Genomic DNA, 17,525 nt, shown 5'->3' on the forward strand with positions numbered 1-17,525 from the left:
CCCCCCCCCCCCCCCCCTCCTCCGCTCCAAGTTGCAAGAGAGTGACCATCTGCATGTTTTCTCTTCCTTCTTTTCTTCATGACGATTTTTTTTCTATGTATTCTCATCCTTCTTATTACTTTCTCTATCAGATATTAACCCTGGATGCTCTGAATCAGAGACACATTGTCACCCTTGAGCATGATTTGCCCTATTGATTCCGTCAATATCAAGTGCATATGAGATGTGAGGTATCCCCTTTCCTTCCCTTTCCCTTTTACATCTTCAACCTGAAAAGAGAAGGGGTGGAGGAGAGAAGAAGAAGAAGAAGGAGAGAGAAAAAAACTCACCCAATGATCGCCGCGTCTCCTTGTCATTCGTCTTGGTAATCTGCTTGACCTCGACGGCGTCGTCGAGAACGAGGTTCATGAACTCGTCAAATCCCTGGTCCATGTGTGAGCATACCCATATAGCCCAGCCGAAGAAGAAGAAGAAAAGAACCCCGTAGAATAAAGGAAACCCCAACCCCCCCCCCCTCCACCAAAAAAAAAAAGAGAGGGAGGAAAAAGAAGGAGAGAGAGGAAAAAGAAGGAGAGAGAGGAAAAAGAAGGAGAGAGAGGAAAAAGAAGGAGGAGAGATACACACCCTAATCTTTCCCTCGATACGGATGGACAGCTGCTCGTACAGCCAGACGCTGACGGGCGTGTTCTGCAACCTGTTAGCCTAGGTACCGTGCGCACGTCTGTCTGTGTCTGTATGTGTGCGCTGTGCGGCTCATAGCTGGGAGCGAGGTCCCCGTGCTTCTGCATCGGGCCGTTGCACAGGAGATGCCCCATGCCAGCCATGGGGATTAGATCTACGCCATCGGGTCGGCAGGGCACGTTTGGCTCTCAAGATGATCGGCGGTCCGCTCTCGGGGTCTGTCTGTCTCGTCTCGTCTCGGCATAGCCAGGTTCCGACGGGATATGATCGGAAAGCCGAAGCGGGTGAAGCAGGAGCGAGGGAGACTCACGCTTTGGAGAAGCCTAAAGATCATGTTGCTGCAAGATCAGTCAGCAATGCGATGCGATGCGGGGGGGAGTGTGTGGTGTGGTGTTCCCGCGCGTATACTCACATGGGAGGCAGGAGAACCTTGCGACCACCGCCGCCACCGCGTCCGGTCATTGTGCAGTGCGAGTGGTGGACGGAGGGGAAGGTCGGGAGGAACGTGTGGACGAGGTTTCGAGATCGTCGAGGGTCGAGGAAATTGGTGGTTGTTTTTTGTCTTGTTTTTTTTTTCTCCCTTGGAATCGACTTTGGATGCGGTCAGGTAGCAAAGCATGCAGCTTAGAAGGTTGGAGGTGGGAAATCTTGGCGGGACGACGGAAAAAAGGTTCGCCGAAGCGGTAGTAAGCAGCAGGCAGTAGCTGGTAAGCTGGTGTGTTGATGTGAATATATGGAGATGGGGTATGCACGTCTGGGTAATTGCAAACTCTGCGCTCTGTGTTGGGATATGATCAGTTTATGAATTGATCTGGTGTTTTTCTTCTCCTTCTCCTTCTGCATCTTCTCGTATCTTCCAATTCTTCCTTCTCAGAGAGGTGAGTTGTTGGAAGTGCTCACAAGGGTGGATGAGAGGTTGAGTCCTCGATGGCCAGATATCATATCGGTCGACCCTTTTTTTATTATTACTTCCATACCAAGATATAAAGATGAAGGGGGAAACGACGCTCCGAGCACTCCGCCTGCCCTCTTCTCTTCACCGTTCACCTCTAGAGCGCAAAAATCATGGACGCCAACTCATCATCTACCACTTCACGGACGACTACTACTAATAAACAACTGCTACGGCTGACTACCTCTTCCCCTCGGCGTGCCCTACCGGGTAGGTCAATGTCTCGGGGGCGATGCGCGCATACGGTCCAGCAGAGTCAGCTTCCGCCTCGTTCTGGGGGGGATGAGACGGATTCTTCGGATCCAGAATATTCTCGAATACAGGTTCCATCTACGTGCCAATTGGGCGGGATCCGGGGAGATTCAAGAGTATGCGGGGGATAGGAGTAGATAAGACGGCACCTGTCCAGGCAATGCATACGGGTGAGAGTATACGTACGCTGTCGGTGACGGCAGACACCGACGACCCCGTCTGATGCCTTCCATCCCCTCCCCGACGGGGACCTCCGAACGAGGCAGCGGGGAACCCCTAGCGGAAGCCTGTCTTTTTTTTTTTCTTGCCCTTCGCCGTGTAGTAGTAATGATACCATGGCAGAGTCGGTCACGAGTACTATCCAGCAGGACACATGTCGATACGCGCGCGCGCACACACACGCACACACACACACACACAGAGAGAGACACACCACCCCGCACGTGGGCGCAAGACGGAATGAGGATGGTGTGATAGTAGGTTGATTGATTGATCGATCAACCTATATTCGCTATCCCCCCCCCCCCCCCCCCCCCCCCCCTCTTCTCTCTCTTGGCTGTAGTCGATCGGAGGTCTGGACTCGGATCGGGGATGACATGGTTGACATGCTCGTCGTCAAAGACGCCTTTCCCATGACTTTATTCTTCTTCTTCTCTTCTCTTCCTAGTCAAAGCACAGCACATGTACACGCACGCTTACGATTGAAGAGGCGTCAACCTTCAACCGTCGACAGCTATTGTCTTGTGACCGACATCAATTCCAGCTCGAGGCTGACTGGATGGGAGAGAGTCGAGAGAGTAGAGAGAGAAGAGAGCCCTAGGGGGTGGAAGAGGAACCGATATCGGAGAGGGACAGCCCGTGTCGTGTGAAGATGGTGCGGTAGCGAAAAAAAATGGCCGGTTTGGCGCTGACCGAGGCCCGTCCAGATCTTACCCATCGATGAGATGTAGAGAAGATCGGAAGGATGGGGGAGGAAGTCGGAAGGTTTTACGGGCGAATCTCCCACAATACACCATTGCTCCCCCGCGCGCGCGGAGTGCATGTCCTCGGCATGATTTGACGGCGACGCGCGGGGGAAGATATGGAGTACATCATGACGACGAGAGTACGGTACGAGCCTTGCAATGTCGTCGGAGCATGATGAGTATGATGATGATGGTGATGCTCCGTAATAGGTCGTATCGTGCAATACAGATATTACAGGTATTCATATCCTTCATCACGGTGAGTCTCTGCTCCCCTCTCTACAAACATGGCGCCATCTCAGATGAGGACGACGACAGCGACGGCAGCGACGACAGCGACGACTGACCCTCCGTAGCTTCCCCCCCCCCCCTTTATTCTCTTCATCCTCTCCTCTCCCTGCTTGCAAGCTGTAACAGATCTGACCCACCACCGAGCGTGAATGAATGGTTGCTTGGGCCATGGCCGGCCGGTGACAGGGTAGAGACGACGTTATGCTTTAGGCGGCTACATTCACGGTAGTATTCCTTTACTCGATCGAAATACGTGCTCTGGCGAATCGCGATTGATTATAGGACCCAACAAGGTACGTAATGCAGGTAGAACGACTTTTACTATTTTTATTTATTCATTTACATAATTATTTTTTAGATGAAATAAAAAAAAGGTGTATGGGGGGGGGGGTGGTGCAATAATTCTTACGTACTCGAGACGCACGCGAGGAGCCTCAACAGGTTTTGTGTGTGCGAATCCGGACGGGATCCGAAGTCGACTCATCCTCCAACATCTCTGCTCTCCCCGGTCGAGAAGAGTTGAGGAGCTGAGCTGGGAAAGGAGAAGGAGAGGAGAGGGAAAGGGGGGAGGGGAGGAAGATGGAGAAATAGTACGATGATACACGGTGGTGATGGTGATACAGCAAGCATACAATGTGCAATATCATATGGAAGCGTGATGCCGAGTAGAGAGAATCGATAGACCCCAGAGTCATAATCTTGCGGGGGAGGGATGGCATCATCAGGTACCGGAACGGTGCATGATATTATCCCGCACGAGGGAGAGAGAGAGAGAGAGAGAGACAGCCGGGGAAGAAGGCTTGAAGAGGGGGAGGGCAGGCAGCAGAAGCGAGAGGCGCGCAGTGGTATTGACGATGCTGGAATGCAGCATATCAGCATCAGCATGCACCGCATCACCACCAGCTTGATATGCCGTTGACGTTATACCGTCGTACGGAAGGAAGAGGCGATAGGATCATGTTATCGGCAGAGTGACGGTGGCAGAGTGACGGTGACGGTGGCAGTGGCGGGGCCGAGATCTCTCTCCTCGTCGCCCCCCCCCCCGTAGCGGCCGAGAGGGGCGAGGCTGTCGCACCGGAGGCTTGATCGATACCGATGGGGATGCTGCTGAGGGACTGGCAGCAAGAGAGCCCCGTCACATATTATTACCCGTACTGTCATCTGTTACCTAACCTGCCAGTGGCCTGTAACCTGCAATGGCTGCTTGCACGTGCAGCGGACACGGAGAGCCAGAAAAACTCGTACGTTCTCGAAGGCCCGTCGGTGGATCGTGATGCTTCGTCACCAGGAGAGATGATGGCGAATGACCTGGATGGGACAGAAAAGGAACGGGCACGTGGGACGTGGGTGCATGCAGTAGAGCAAGTAGTCAGAATACGAGTATCCTGCATATCATTGTTACTTGCTAGCTACTTATTAGCTACTTATTAGCTGGTAAGGGGGGGTAAACCTTTTGCAGCGGCTAGCCTGGTTAGTTTAGTTTCATCTCTCTCTCTCTCCCTCCTCTCTCTCTCTCTGCCGTACATGTGTTACTCAACAGACTATACAGACAGAGCAAGCATCACCGTACACAAGCCATCGACCCGGTGTATCGTGCTAGTGACAGCCTCCTTTCATGGCCTGCCCCTCAATTCTGTTCTTGGATTCTCCGGCTGTGGTGCATGCTCGGTCTATCATACTATACATCACCATTACGTTACTCGCATGAGCCCACGAGGGTCGTCTCTCTCTCGACGGCAGTGAACGACGCATGATGTATTTCTCCTACAATCATCTCCTCTCCTGTACGATTGCTCTCTCTCTCTCTCTCTCTCTCTCTCTCTATCGATAGACTTAGACTATATAGTCTTACAGTACTCATCATCCCCCCCCTCCCCTCCCCTCAGCACGCTTACCGCCCTTTGATGTACAATTGCAAGATACATTGTACGAGCATATCGAGCCACACTCTATAATCTGTCATGGCAGTAGCGATCCCTCTCCTCTCATTCTCTCCGCCCTACGGCCAAGGACATCTCGAGTATCCGTATCCGTACATGCCCCTAGTAGATGGAAAATTTCTTCCAGTGGATTCGGCCATACTACGAGTACGTATCCATAGTCGTACGAGGTACATGTCATGCCGGTGTCAGAAGGCCTCGAGTCACAAGTCCTCTTCCCCCTTCTTGCAACCCGGCAGTCTCCCGGCTGGAAAGCTTGACCCACAGAGAAGAGGTAGACAGGGTGCCCCAGAGAAGGAGAGAGAGAGAGAAGAGAAGAAGACAGAAAATTTGCTACCGGCGGGTGATCGGTGGGGCGGGAAGAAGACGAGAAGGGAAAAAAAAAAGAAAGAAGAAAACTTTTTTTTCCTTCTTCCCCCTTGTTCTGGAGAGAAAGAGCCCCACACCCCAGCTGGTAACTAATACATCTTATGACTAGAGCCGTGGATACACGAGAGAGAGAGAGAGAGAGATTCTGGTTATATATATATTTTTGTAAGAGGGGTTCTATTCATCTATATATGCAAGTATATATATATATGTAAATATGTAACGGCGATGTATATACATATATATATATATATATGTGTGTGTATGTGCATATATATATATATATAAACGTATATATATATGTAATACAGCATACTTGTATATACAACAACCATGCATATACCGCATACTTGTATATACAGCAGCCATGTACATACAATATACATGTATATACCACATACGTGCATAGACAGCAACCATGTATATACGACATACATGTATATAGCATATACAACATGCATGTATCCCTCTCACAGGTACTACATTGACAGTACGGAGTAGCCATGCAGGTGGTAAGACGGATGACATCCTGATCCGAAGGGGGGACGGTGCTCGGAACGGGAGGAGCGGGCGGGAGGAGGAGAATGCTCTGCTCGCACGATGCAATTCATCATTTCATCATTCGGCTCTGCCGGAAGGGGAGGATATCATCGAATTCAAGTCTCTCCCGTCCGTGCCTCGAAGAGGAGATGGGCATTGCCAGCAACTGCCAGCCCAGGTGATGTATATCACCACAGCCAAGCACTCCCCCGTACATGGGCGGTGATGATGGGTAAGTCAACAGCGGCCTTTTGGTAAGGGGGAGAGCAAGAAAAATCCACGGCCGTTGGGAAAACGTCATCGAGGGTGACTCCTCCGCCGTGCACAGGCTGACACCATAATGATACTTGTTATGCTCCCTCGCCCTCTCTAGCCCCCCCCTCTGTGGAGCGGTAACCCGCCCGGCCAGCGCCGGCCGGCCACCAGCCAACGACTGACTACCGATGTCTGGAGCACGCACACCGTCTCTGGAAAAGTCGCAGAGGTGCTTCTGTAGAGAGAGAGCCCGTCACGATGGAAGGCATCATCATCGTCACCCCCCGTACATGTGCTGATGTGGCAGAGCGAGCGAGTGCAACGCATCCACACCGGGCTGGTGCATCGGGCTGGTAAGGGGAGACAAGGGAGGGCAGGACCGTCACATGCGATCACGTTCCGTACCTGTATCGAGGCTCTCTGAAGATGAAGGCCCGTTGGATTCACAGCACCTTCCATCTTTCTCTCATCTTTCCTCATCCCCTCCACCCGCCTGACGAAGACGTAGCATCACACACATATCCGCCGACACGATCACGACCACGGTCGATCCTACTCCTGTCCTCCCCCTCCGAGGGCCGCGCCTAGGCGGGGGCTGAGGGGACGCCACGTGCCAGAAGGGAAGAAGACGTACTCGTCGAAAAAAGAAAAAGAAAAAGAGGAAAAAAAAAAAAGCGGTCTTGTGTGTGTTGTCGTCTGGTGATGTGCTGGGCACGGGTGACGAGGACGACGCAAGGCATGAGCAATTGTACGTAATAAATCACCCAATGTGAGACGACATGTCGGGGTCCCTACCGTTCAGAGGTCTCTCTTTTTTTTTTGGGAGATGGATGGGTAGTCCGACAAGGTCGAATACGCCCTTGGGAATTAGTCGAGAGCCGTGACGCTACCTTGATTACATCGGTGACGGTCTGCACGTACATGTATCACGACCCGTCACTCTACCCGTACGTGCGCAGCCGTGGGTCGTCACCGGTACTCTTCGAGGCGCAACCGCAACCTCGACGCGCTTCTCTGCTCCCTCCGCATCCTCGTCCCAGCTACCGCTGTCGATCGCGAGTACTCTGTACACGAGCCAGGATGCCCTGCGCCGGTACTCGGTACATGGTGTATACCTGGACCGGAAAGGTTCGATCCACTCTGCATCCCCGGCTGTGCCTGGGCTTCACTTGACATGGGAAAAAAAAAAAAAGTTGAAAAAAAAAAAGAAGAAATAATAATGGATACTACTTACTGCTAACCTGGTACGGAGTAATGCTACGTCCTTGGTCGTCGACCATTACGTCGTAATATCCATTATTATTACTTCCGTCTAGACTCGTAGTGTTGTTATTATTACCTGTGCCTAATACTTTACCTTCTACTAGCAGCAGTAGCCGTCCTCCTCGTACCTCTCCGTATTACAGCTCTCCGCCGAGAAGAGAGAGGGAACCACAGAAAAAAAAAATATTCACACATGCCTGGTTATGACACATAGTTTTGCTCTGCCATGGGGCCGGGACGCGAGCATGTTCTAGCACCGATTCGGTCTCGTCCTGTTCTGTTATTAAAACTCCGGCATCGCCCTCATCAATTTTTTCTTATATGAATTTTTTTTTTTCCATCTTGATCTTGCCATTCTCCAAATCGATTTACATCTTATATCGTCATCTCTCCTGCCCTCCCCTCATCGACATCCCATCCTCCATCTCCCGTGGGCACTGGTACAAGCCGACGACTTACACGGAAGGGATATACGATATACGTCCTGCCGTCACAACGTCCGTCTCGGCAGACTGCATCGACTCCGACAGCGGCGCCGGATCAGCCAACCTGCACGCACACTTACATCACATCCCCCGTCTCCCGTCTCGAGCCCAGATCTGGTCTCTGCGGAAACCAGCCGACAGGTTCGGGGAGAGAGAGAACAGAAGAGGATCATCCACTCTTCTCTCCTGTCCATCCTCCTCCTCCTCCTCCACCAAAGCAAAGCACCCCGACGCCCTCTCTCTGTACGGTCCTCGTTCGGAGACAGACCTTGGAGTGAGGGGCCGTAATATCGTACCCAACTCGACTACACCACGCCGCATGATATGCTGCAAGACCTGCAGTGAGCAGTGATAATACGACAGAAGCGCGGAGTGGCACGCAGGAAATCTCCTTTGCATTCTGGCCGCGTGACCCCCGGAATCCTCGATACTACCCATACTCTCTTCTCGTTTCTCTGCTTCTTTTCTATTTTATTTTCCCTCTTCTTCTTCTTATTCTACCCCGCATCCCTCTTCCTCCTCCCCCTTCCAGACAGAAAAGAAGAGAAGAAGAGGAGAAGAGAGGAGATATAGTCATCTTTCTGTTGGCGTCATCAGAGTCGGGGGAAAAGGAACAGAAGACCCCCCCCCCCCAAACTTCCCTCTACACCAATTCAACCCCTCCTCTCCCCCCTCCCCCCTCCCCCCCCCCCAAAAAAAATAAAGAACGGAAACTCAGCAATGCCTGGTCTCGTCACAAATTTCCTCCGCAACCCTTCGGGAAACATTGCGCAGATCAAAAAGGCAGCACACAGCCGATCGCGACACTCGACCCCGGACGCCTCCGACACGGATGATAGCGAGAGCGGACACTCACACCACTCTCACGGTCACTCTCACGGTCATGGTCACGGTCACGGTCACGGGTACGCTCATCACGCCTCCAAGATGATGCCCGACTTCGCCGACGCCATCAAGTCCCACCGCCACCTGGCCTCCCTCCCCTTCGTCCGCAAGGACCCCAGCAGCACGGCCGTCAAGCTGGACTGCAGCATCGAGAGCCCGCCCATCACCTTCCACGGCAGCCCGGACGAGAGCACGGGCGCCCTGGTGTCGGGCCAGATGGTGGTCAACGTCAGGCACGACGTCGTCGAGCTCGACGGCTTCGCCGCCACCCTGACCATGCACACGACGCACAAGAGGCCCTTCCAGAACCACTGCCACGACTGCCGCACCCAGACCACCGAGCTCAAGTCCTGGACCTTCCTGGGCGGCCACCACGCCACCGCCCTCCGCGCGGGGAAGCACCTCTTCCCCTTCTCCACCCTGCTGGACGGCCACCTGCCCGCCTCCGTCAACTCTTCCCTGCTCGAGATCTCGTACGAGCTCAGGGCCGTGGCCTACGTCGCCGCCTCGTCTCCGTCCGCCTTCTCGTCCCAGTCGCACTCCCACTCCCACTCCCACTCCCACCACCACCATTCCGGTTCGGCGTCGGCGTCGGCGTCGGCATCGGCATCGGCATCGGCACCGTCCAACCCGACATGGCCCTCCGGCACCGTCAAGTTCGAGCGCACCCTCTCGGTCCGCCGATCCGTCGCCCAGCCCGACGCCCCCAAGCAGTCGATCCGCCTCTTCCCCCCGACCAACATCAAGAGCACGGTCACGTACCCGACCGTCATCCACCCCACCGGAGCCAACCGCGTCACCCTCAAGCTCGACGGGCTCATGTCCCACAACGAGCAGACACGCCTCCTCGACATCTGGCGCCTCAAGAAGATCACCTGGAAGCTGGAGGAGACCACCAGCATCATCGCCCCCGCCTGCGACAAGCACAGCCCCTCGGCCGAGGAGATCCCCCTCCCTGCCTCTACGCAGCCCGTCGTCGACACCACCGCCACCGCATCATCAGCCGCAACCTCCGAGCAGCAGCAGCAGCAGACGCAGACGCAGGTCATCTCCGTCCAGCAGCAGGAGCAGGGGCAGGAGCAGGGGCAGGGGCAGGGGCAAGAGCAGGAGCAGGAGCAGGAGACCGTCCCTACGAGAAAGGGCGTCGTACGCACCGAGGTCCGCCTCCTGGGCGAGAAGAGCATACACGGAGGGTGGAAGTCGGACTACACCGGCGTCGACGGCTGCGCCGACGTCGAGTTCGACTACGCCATCAACCAGCGCCACCGCAACGGCGACCTCAAGTTCGCCTGCGACTCCAAGTCGCGTGACGGCACGCAAATCACCCACTCGCTGCTCGTCGAGCTCGTCGTCTCCAAGGAGTTCGCCCCCGAAGGAAGGCCTCAGCAGTCCGGCCAGACCGGTACCGGCCGCATCCTCCGCATGCACTTCCCCGTCATCCTGACCGAGCACTCCGGCCTGGGCGTCAGCTGGGACGAGGAGGCGCCCCCCGTCTACCAGGACGTGCCTCCCAGCCCTCCGAGCTACGAGGTCCTGGAGCAGCCGCTGGTAGAGTACGAGGATCTCGAGACTCTACACGGTCACCGGATCAGCGGGGAGCCTACCTCTCGGAGACCTTCTCAATCATGAAGAGGAGAGCTCTCTTTGACAATCCTCCGAAAGGAAAACTCCCAACCCCCACCTTATCTTACGCTTCTCGTCTACCTCGTCTTCAACGTATATATATATACATATATATATATATACACTTTTGTCTTTATCTGACTTATACTATTCAAGCGATGCACGGCTCCCATCTGCTTTTGTCTGCTTCTGTCTGCTTTTTGTTTTCGGCATAAAGAAAGAAGGGAGAGAGAAAAAAAAAGAAGAGATGGATGATACCCCCCCCCCCTTTCCTTCCTACACATGGAAGTTTTTTTTTTATGAAATAGAGAGGAGAAAAAAAAAGTCTTCGGTTTTTATTTTTTGTTTCATCTTCTCCCCATCTCTCAGTATATGGGATCAAGGTATATTGCATATTACGGATACTCCCTATAAAGACTTATAATTCACGAATCAATGACGATATTCCATTCTCCCTCGCCCCTCTCTCTCATTCATTATCTCATTGCAACTTTTTCATGTTTCCATGTAAGCAGAGTCATGGTCATCATCCAGGCCTGTCCCTGTAAGCTGAAGCATCCACTACGATTGTAGCCTCACTACATGTCATATACGAAGCAGTCCGGACGGCTGCCTACGAAACACGACTTCAGATCAGCACTCGGCTGCAAAAGGGGGCGTGGGCTGCAGGCAACCCGGTCGAGACGACGGACGCCCACGTCTATGCTGGCGGTGGTAATGCTGCCTCCATCCACACCCATGCGACTTGGTACCGCGGGAACGGCAGGGAATGATGGTACCCAAAAGCAGCAGGGCTGTCATGCGCATGCCAGCCCGCTCGCACCCCCTCGACAGACAGCAGCCGGCAACACAGCCCGTGCTGATCCGATGCCCCCTCGCCGGCACGGTGCCAAGCTGCCAAACTGGATTCTGACCGTATCCCGGTTAGGCAACGGCCGTCATGATGTCCCAACCCTTCCACATTGATCATGAGGATCACCGAATATCATTACGTGCGAATGTGCTTGGCAATACATACCGACCGCGATGCAAGTCCAGAGTGATACCCATACCGGTATGGCAGATCGGCAGGGCGCTTTCAAGTACTTGTCATATAAAGAGAGACGGCGGTGGGGTGTGCTGTGATTTCGAGACGTTGCTGGGAGCACCATCATCCATCATTTCTCAGAAGACGGGACAGACCACAACCACGACTGACAACAACCTCTCTCTCCCTCTCTATTTCTAGACCATAGACCATGATGTCTGACAAGACCATCATCCTCATAACCGGCAAGCCCCCCTGCCCCCCCCTCCCCCTTTTTTCTTCTTTTTCTTCTTTTTACCTCTCCCCTCTCCACATAACCCTAGAGCATCTGCTACGAGGAGAGAGGGAGGGATGATCTTATATAAAGGGCGGCAACTCGGGCATCGGTTTCGAGACAGCCTCCCTCCTCATCCGCACCTCACCTTCCTGCCACGTCATCATCAGCGCGCGCACCGCGGCCAAGGCGTCGACGGCCTTCTCGGAGCTTCAGGTCCACCAGCCCTCCCGTCCGGTCCAAGGCAGCCGTCAACATGATGACGGCCTGCTACGCCGTGCGCTTCCGCGGCCGGGCAGAGACCTGGTCCTACTGCCCCGGATACGTGGCCACCAACCTGGACACCGTCGGCGGCCCGGCTGCCGTGGCTGCCGCCGGCGCCGGCGACCCGTCCACCGGCGTCCAGGGTATCTTGGATATCCTCCTGGGCAGGAGGGACGACGAGACGGAGCTCATGGTCACCAGGAATGCCGGGACGTTTCTCTGGTAGATGACGTGTACTCTGTACTCTGCTTAGTAGAAAGTTACCGGAGGAAAAATTGACAGGTACTCTGCATAGTATCATTTTAATGAGTCACGGGGGAGCGGGAAGCGAGAGAGAAAAAAAGATAGACTAGCTCAGAGAGTCATGCTGACATCGTTCCTCGATGATAACAATCAAGACTGGCATTGTGCTTGTAAAAGTCACGATACATGTACGTGATGAAACGATAATTTGCAGTCCTCTGACCTCAGCCGACCCTTTTATATTCATCTATATATATATTCTCTGATACATGTAACCCTCTCCATTTCCTCTACCAAGAACCAGGGAATCCTTGCACCATCCAATCCAACATCAAACATCGACATCGGCCCAATAATACGTATATATCTCGAAGCCCGCAAACAGATCCTTGTAGAAACCAGCCTGCTCGCCGTCGCTGGCCGCGCCGGCGCAGACGAGGAGGGGGAGGAAGTGTTCCCCCCGACGGGGCGGGTGCATCACCTTGCCGCCGGGCATGTCCCTCCATCGGGCGAGGGCGTCCCACCTGTCAGGCTCGCGCGGCAGCGACACGGCGGCCGTGACCGCCTCGTTCCATCGGCGGGACGTCTCGAGCAGGTCCGGGTCCGGGGAGGACGACGCCATGGCGCTCATCATGAGCCTCAGGTTGTGGAAGGACGCGAAGCCGGACCCGACGACGGCCACGCCCCGTGCCCTCAGGCCGCGGAGCGCCCTCCCCATGCGGAGGTGCAGGACCGGGTCCTCGCCCGCCAGGACTGACACCTGCACGATGGGCGGAATCGACCCGGCGTCTGGCTCCACCAGCTTCAGCGGCACGAACACCCCGTGGTCCCACCCCCGGTCCGCGTCCTGCCGCACGCCCTCCAGCCCCTCGGCCTGCATGGCCGCCGCCACCTCGGCCGCCACCTCGGGCTCTCCGCGGGCCGGGTACTCGATCTCGTACGACTCGGGCGGGAAGCCGTAGTAGTCATAGATCAGGTCCGGATTGCGGCCGCTCGTGACGGTGGGCGACGCCGTAGTCCAGTGCGCCGTCACGAGGAGGATGGCCCGCGGTCGGTCCGTCCCGTGCAGGGATAGGATCTTGGGAACCCGCTCTTGGAGGGACTGGACGATGAAGCGGTGGCTCGGGTCGCTTAGGAGGGGCATGGGACCTGGGCAATTTTGTGTCAGGTCAGGATAAGTTTATCGTGCCCTTTCGGTAGAGTGAAGTAAGAGGGAGTAAAGGTTTGGTTTGGTTTGGTTTGGTTTTTTTTTTTTTTTGGGGGGGGGGNGGGGAGAAGAAAATAAAACAAAGAATTTTTTTCTTTTTTTCTTTTCTTTTCTTTTTTTTTTTTTTTAAAAAAAAAACATACCTCCACCATGAGAAAGAGCAATGACGGGTGCTAGTTTGCTCATCTTGACTTCGCCGTCGGTGCTGGTCTGGTAGAATCGGGAATATGCCCACGATGCTGCTGCTCCTATCACAGCTCCGAGGGATAACCAAAGTCGCATACCACTGATTGGATGGAATCCGGCTCCCTCTTTTTCTTCTTTCCTTCTCCTTCTTCTCTGCCGCTTTCTCTTGGACTCGGAGACTGGTTGACGGACAGACAGGTATTTATGGCTTCGATCCATTCAAATCGACGGCTGACCGGACCCTGGTTTCTTTGTAATGCAGGCCTGTGCATCGAACCGATCCAGAATATTGGAGTCTCGACTAAAGTAGTTGCGATGGCGTCAAGCCTCCCGCCAGTCCCCCGCCCCCCCCCCCCCCCCCCCCCCCCCCCCCCTCCCACCGGCCTCACGGCACATCACGTAAGAAAACGCCAGTCTATCTACGGTTCAGTCAGCGCTCCTGGCACAGAAATAGCCATCCACCTGGTGGAAGCCGCATGGGATTATTCAGTGATTGTTAAGCCGTTACACGAATAATGAGACAAGCCCATCACCACTTCCGACGGCCCGAACACGAGATCCAATCTCTAGTGGACTGCCCTCGCTCACGATAAAGTGGCTGTTCCCCCTTCCGTCGGCACCCAGAATATCCAACACATTTTCGCTCACCAAGTCCAGCGCAGCCTTCTCATCCAGCCTCCCTCCGCCGTTGCGGTACGCCGTCCCCGCCGACCACGCCAGATCGCGCACCTGCCAGTCCTCGTGCAGACCGATGGCCACGCGGACGCCCGCGTCGAGCAGCACGTCGACACCCGTTCCGTTGGTGAGCGGCGCCCCCGTGAGGGCTCGACGCGCGTCCCACGTGTCGCCGTCCGATAGGAGCGGGGAGAGGATGACGCCCACTTCGGCTGCCGCCAGCTCCTCGGCTAGCAGATAGGCCTCTGCTCCGCCGATGATGGCCAGCCTGAGCTTGACAGAGTGCAGCTCCTCAACCTCCTTCTTGATGCGCAGGACCGTGGAGATGCCGTCGGCGCTGTCGAGACCCAGGGCTAGCGTTGCCTCGGATGACAGCACCTTGCTGAGATAGCTCGCCTCAGAATAGGGAGTCGTTTCCGTCGTCTTGGCAGTCGCCGCCTGCAGTAGTTTCTGGCGCAGCTCACCGAAAGCAGCCGAGTAGCTCTTGTCGTGCGAGCGCACCGCCAGTCCGTACGTGTAGTGCACCGCGACGTCCTCGGCAAATATGGCCCCGGCCTGCAGCCCGTTCTTGGCCTTGGTGACGAAGCCTACGCTGGTGCCATGGTATGTGGCCTGGCCGCTGAACTTGGGGGCCGAGATGGCTCGTGTGACGCCAGCCTGGAACGCCACCGTCAATTTCTTGCTGCCTAGGAGGAGACCGTCGACTGCCCGGGAAAATGTGGTCGGGTTGCCGCCGTTGTCCGTGTCCGACTCGGCGTCGATCTCGTTCAGGCCGAGCGTCCCGCCAACGCCAACGTAGGCCCTGTGCAGGTAGCCATTCTTGAGATCGACGGCCCTGGTACCCGCGCTGGTGGCCGCCTCGATCTCGGCCCGGCAGGTGCCGACGCAGGCAATGCGGCCGCCGGAGATGGCCACGTTGAACGGCTCTCCCGTCTCGGAAGCAGCTTCCTCGTATCCCTCCAGCAGGACCTTCGTCACGCCGGTAAAGACTGCGTCGGCGACCTCGGCGGGCTCCTCGTCCAGCGGCTCGAGCGAGGTGTCGGGAACCACGGGCTTGCTGAGAGGCTTGGACAGCACGACGGGATCCTCATACTGCGCGATGCCGTCGATCCATACCTGGACCGGGGCCGCACCCACGCTGAGAGGGTCGCTGTCCCAGACGACAATGTCGGCATCAAAGCCCGGCTTGATCTTTCCTAGACGGTTACCCAGGCCGAGCTCATCTGCCGGCGCCGAGGTGACACCGGACAGGGCAGCATGGTAGGGCAGGCCATAGTGGTAGGCCTTGGCAGCTTCGAAGACTACGTGTTGGGCATTGAGGACCGGGTTATCGCTGACGTAGACGGGTGTGAGCCCTGCGTCGTAGAGGTACTTCCCAGCCGCGGGTGAGCCGACGTAGGACTCGGTCTTGTAGTACATGTTGTCGGCAAACAGGGCTGAGGATGGCGGGCGGCCGCCCCAAGTGCGCTTCAAGATCTAGATCCGATGCGTCAGTAACGAGAAATCGGGCTCCTGCCGGATGTATTGGAGTGGACTGACCTCGGGAACAAGGTAGGTTTGGTGGGCGTGATGGAAGGCACGGATGGGAAACGAAAACTCGTTGGTGTGGTCGACCATGGCTTCGAGATCGGGGATCGTGTAGCAGTGAGTGTTGATGTGAACCTGACCACGCATGGCAGCGGCCAGAGACTCCCAGGCGATCTCCTGAGGCAGGTAATCATTCACGCTTTCGACACCCAGGGCCTCGGCCTTGGCGCACCAGTCATCCTGGCGGCGGACGACGTCGCGCGCCTGTTCAAAGGCGTGGCGGAAGTCGTAGCTCTCGCCCATACGCGTAAGAGGCCTAGTCGTCCGACTGCCGTGGACGCGCTTGGGATTCTCGCCACAGGCCATTTTCATGTAGCGCCAGGTGTGGTCGGGATCAGCCAGCAGATCATCGAAGCTGAGCTCGGGGCGCCCATCGTCCTTGCCGACAGCGTGCTTGATGACATAGGCCTCGCCACCGATGCTGTTGCCGGAGCCGGGCAGGACGAGCGACGTGGTGACGCCACCCGACTTGATGACCTGGATCTGCGGGTCGAGGGGGAACAGGCCGTCCTTGGAGCGAGCCCAGGGAGTCAGGTTGTCCGACATCTCGTTGGTGTCGTCGTAGCCCTTGAGAAAGGGCAGCGACATGACGCCCGCATGGCTGTGCATATCGATGATGCCGCTCGTGAGCTGGCGGCCCTCGGCATCGTAGACGACCGTGTCTGCCGGCAGCCGGCTGGTAGATAGGGACTCGCCGACCTGCGTGATGAGACCACGCTCCAGCAGCACGTCGCTCCGCGTCCACTCCCAGCCGCGTCCGGCGCGGGCATCCTCGTCGCTAGTGCCGGCAACGGGCTCGCCGACCCATATGGTGGCGTTCTTGATAAGCGTGGGCTTTCCTCCATCGACGTAGCGAGAGTTCTTCTCACGTCCGAGACCGATTGGGTCCTTGGGCTTGACTTGCAGCTTCTTGCACGTCTCGAAGTCGGCGTTGAGCTTCTCGAGCGACAGATGGGGGGCGCGACGCTCCGTGTGCCAGAGCTGCTTCCATTGGGCGAGAGTCACGAGAGCCACGCAGGCAATTATGAGAAGTCTGGCCGTGCGTGAGCGGTAGAGTACGCGTCCACGACGGCGCACGTGCGAAAGTCGGACTGATAGGGGAGGTGACGCCGATGCCGCATCAGCATATGACGGCAGTCCCGTCTTGTCACCCATTGTGATGTCGCCCCTCTCCGTACTAGGTACCAGATTTCACCGGTGTGCGTACAGTGTCCAGCGTAGCAGAGAATTTCAGAAAAGGAAGGACAGAAAGGCAGAAAATGACGATGAGAGGAAGAAAGAGTGAATGCAGCGAGGGGGAAGAGGTGCCAGGTAATGTAGGCGATAAGCTGCGGTCGCGGATGGGAGACATGGGTCCTGATTGACGGCCGCCCCACGCTGTGGAGAAACTGGCGATGAGAGCTGCGACGCAACAGGCAGGTAAACCTCGTACTCGTAGATGCTGTCATTAGCACGCCATATCATGAATGTTTTGGTACAAGCGGGAGGGGCCGATTGGTACCGGGACTTTCTGTTGGTCGAATTGATAGATAAACCTGGCCTTGTCCTCGCTGAATCCACC

General features: G+C 55.9%; 5 protein-coding genes across 5 annotated transcripts; 2 read left to right on the top strand and 3 right to left on the bottom strand.

The window, feature by feature from the left end:
• Window positions 1-134: 134 nt before the first annotated feature.
• Window positions 135-1,143, bottom strand: GMORB2_4372 (small nuclear ribonucleoprotein E; the record flags this gene model as incomplete). The annotated part of the gene is made up of 5 exons (XM_035466347.1): window positions 135-190; window positions 330-423; window positions 625-687; window positions 992-1,019; window positions 1,094-1,143. The coding sequence occupies 5 exons, from the start codon at window positions 1,141-1,143 to the stop codon at window positions 135-137; spliced, it is 291 nt and encodes a 96-aa protein (XP_035318358.1).
• A 7,570-nt stretch (window positions 1,144-8,713) lies between these two features.
• On the top strand, window positions 8,714-10,507 carry GMORB2_4373 (arrestin-related trafficking adapter 1; the record flags this gene model as incomplete). The annotated part of the gene is made up of 1 exon (XM_035466348.1): window positions 8,714-10,507. One exon carries the CDS (start codon window positions 8,714-8,716, stop codon window positions 10,505-10,507), a length of 1,794 nt encoding a protein of 597 aa, XP_035318359.1.
• Window positions 10,508-12,058: 1,551 nt separating this feature from the next.
• Window positions 12,059-12,292, top strand: GMORB2_4374 (uncharacterized protein; the record flags this gene model as incomplete). Its single annotated transcript, XM_035466349.1, has 1 exon — window positions 12,059-12,292. The coding sequence occupies one exon, from the start codon at window positions 12,059-12,061 to the stop codon at window positions 12,290-12,292; it is 234 nt and encodes a 77-aa protein (XP_035318360.1).
• Window positions 12,293-12,640: 348 nt separating this feature from the next.
• GMORB2_4375 (Catalytic LigB subunit of aromatic ring-opening dioxygenase) lies at window positions 12,641-13,702 on the bottom strand (the record flags this gene model as incomplete). Its single annotated transcript, XM_035466350.1, has 2 exons — window positions 12,641-13,458; window positions 13,660-13,702. The coding sequence occupies 2 exons, from the start codon at window positions 13,700-13,702 to the stop codon at window positions 12,641-12,643; spliced, it is 861 nt and encodes a 286-aa protein (XP_035318361.1).
• Window positions 13,703-14,206: 504 nt separating this feature from the next.
• Window positions 14,207-17,119, bottom strand: GMORB2_4376 (Imidazolonepropionase or related amidohydrolase; the record flags this gene model as incomplete). Its single annotated transcript, XM_035466351.1, has 2 exons — window positions 14,207-15,853; window positions 15,917-17,119. 2 exons carry the CDS (start codon window positions 17,117-17,119, stop codon window positions 14,207-14,209), a joined length of 2,850 nt encoding a protein of 949 aa, XP_035318362.1.
• Window positions 17,120-17,525: the final 406 nt, after the last annotated feature.

The sequence above is a fragment of the Geosmithia morbida genome (assembly GCF_012550715.1).
Source record: "Geosmithia morbida isolate 1262 chromosome Unknown scaffold_20, whole genome shotgun sequence".
NCBI classification, from domain to species: domain Eukaryota; kingdom Fungi; phylum Ascomycota; class Sordariomycetes; order Hypocreales; family Bionectriaceae; genus Geosmithia; species Geosmithia morbida.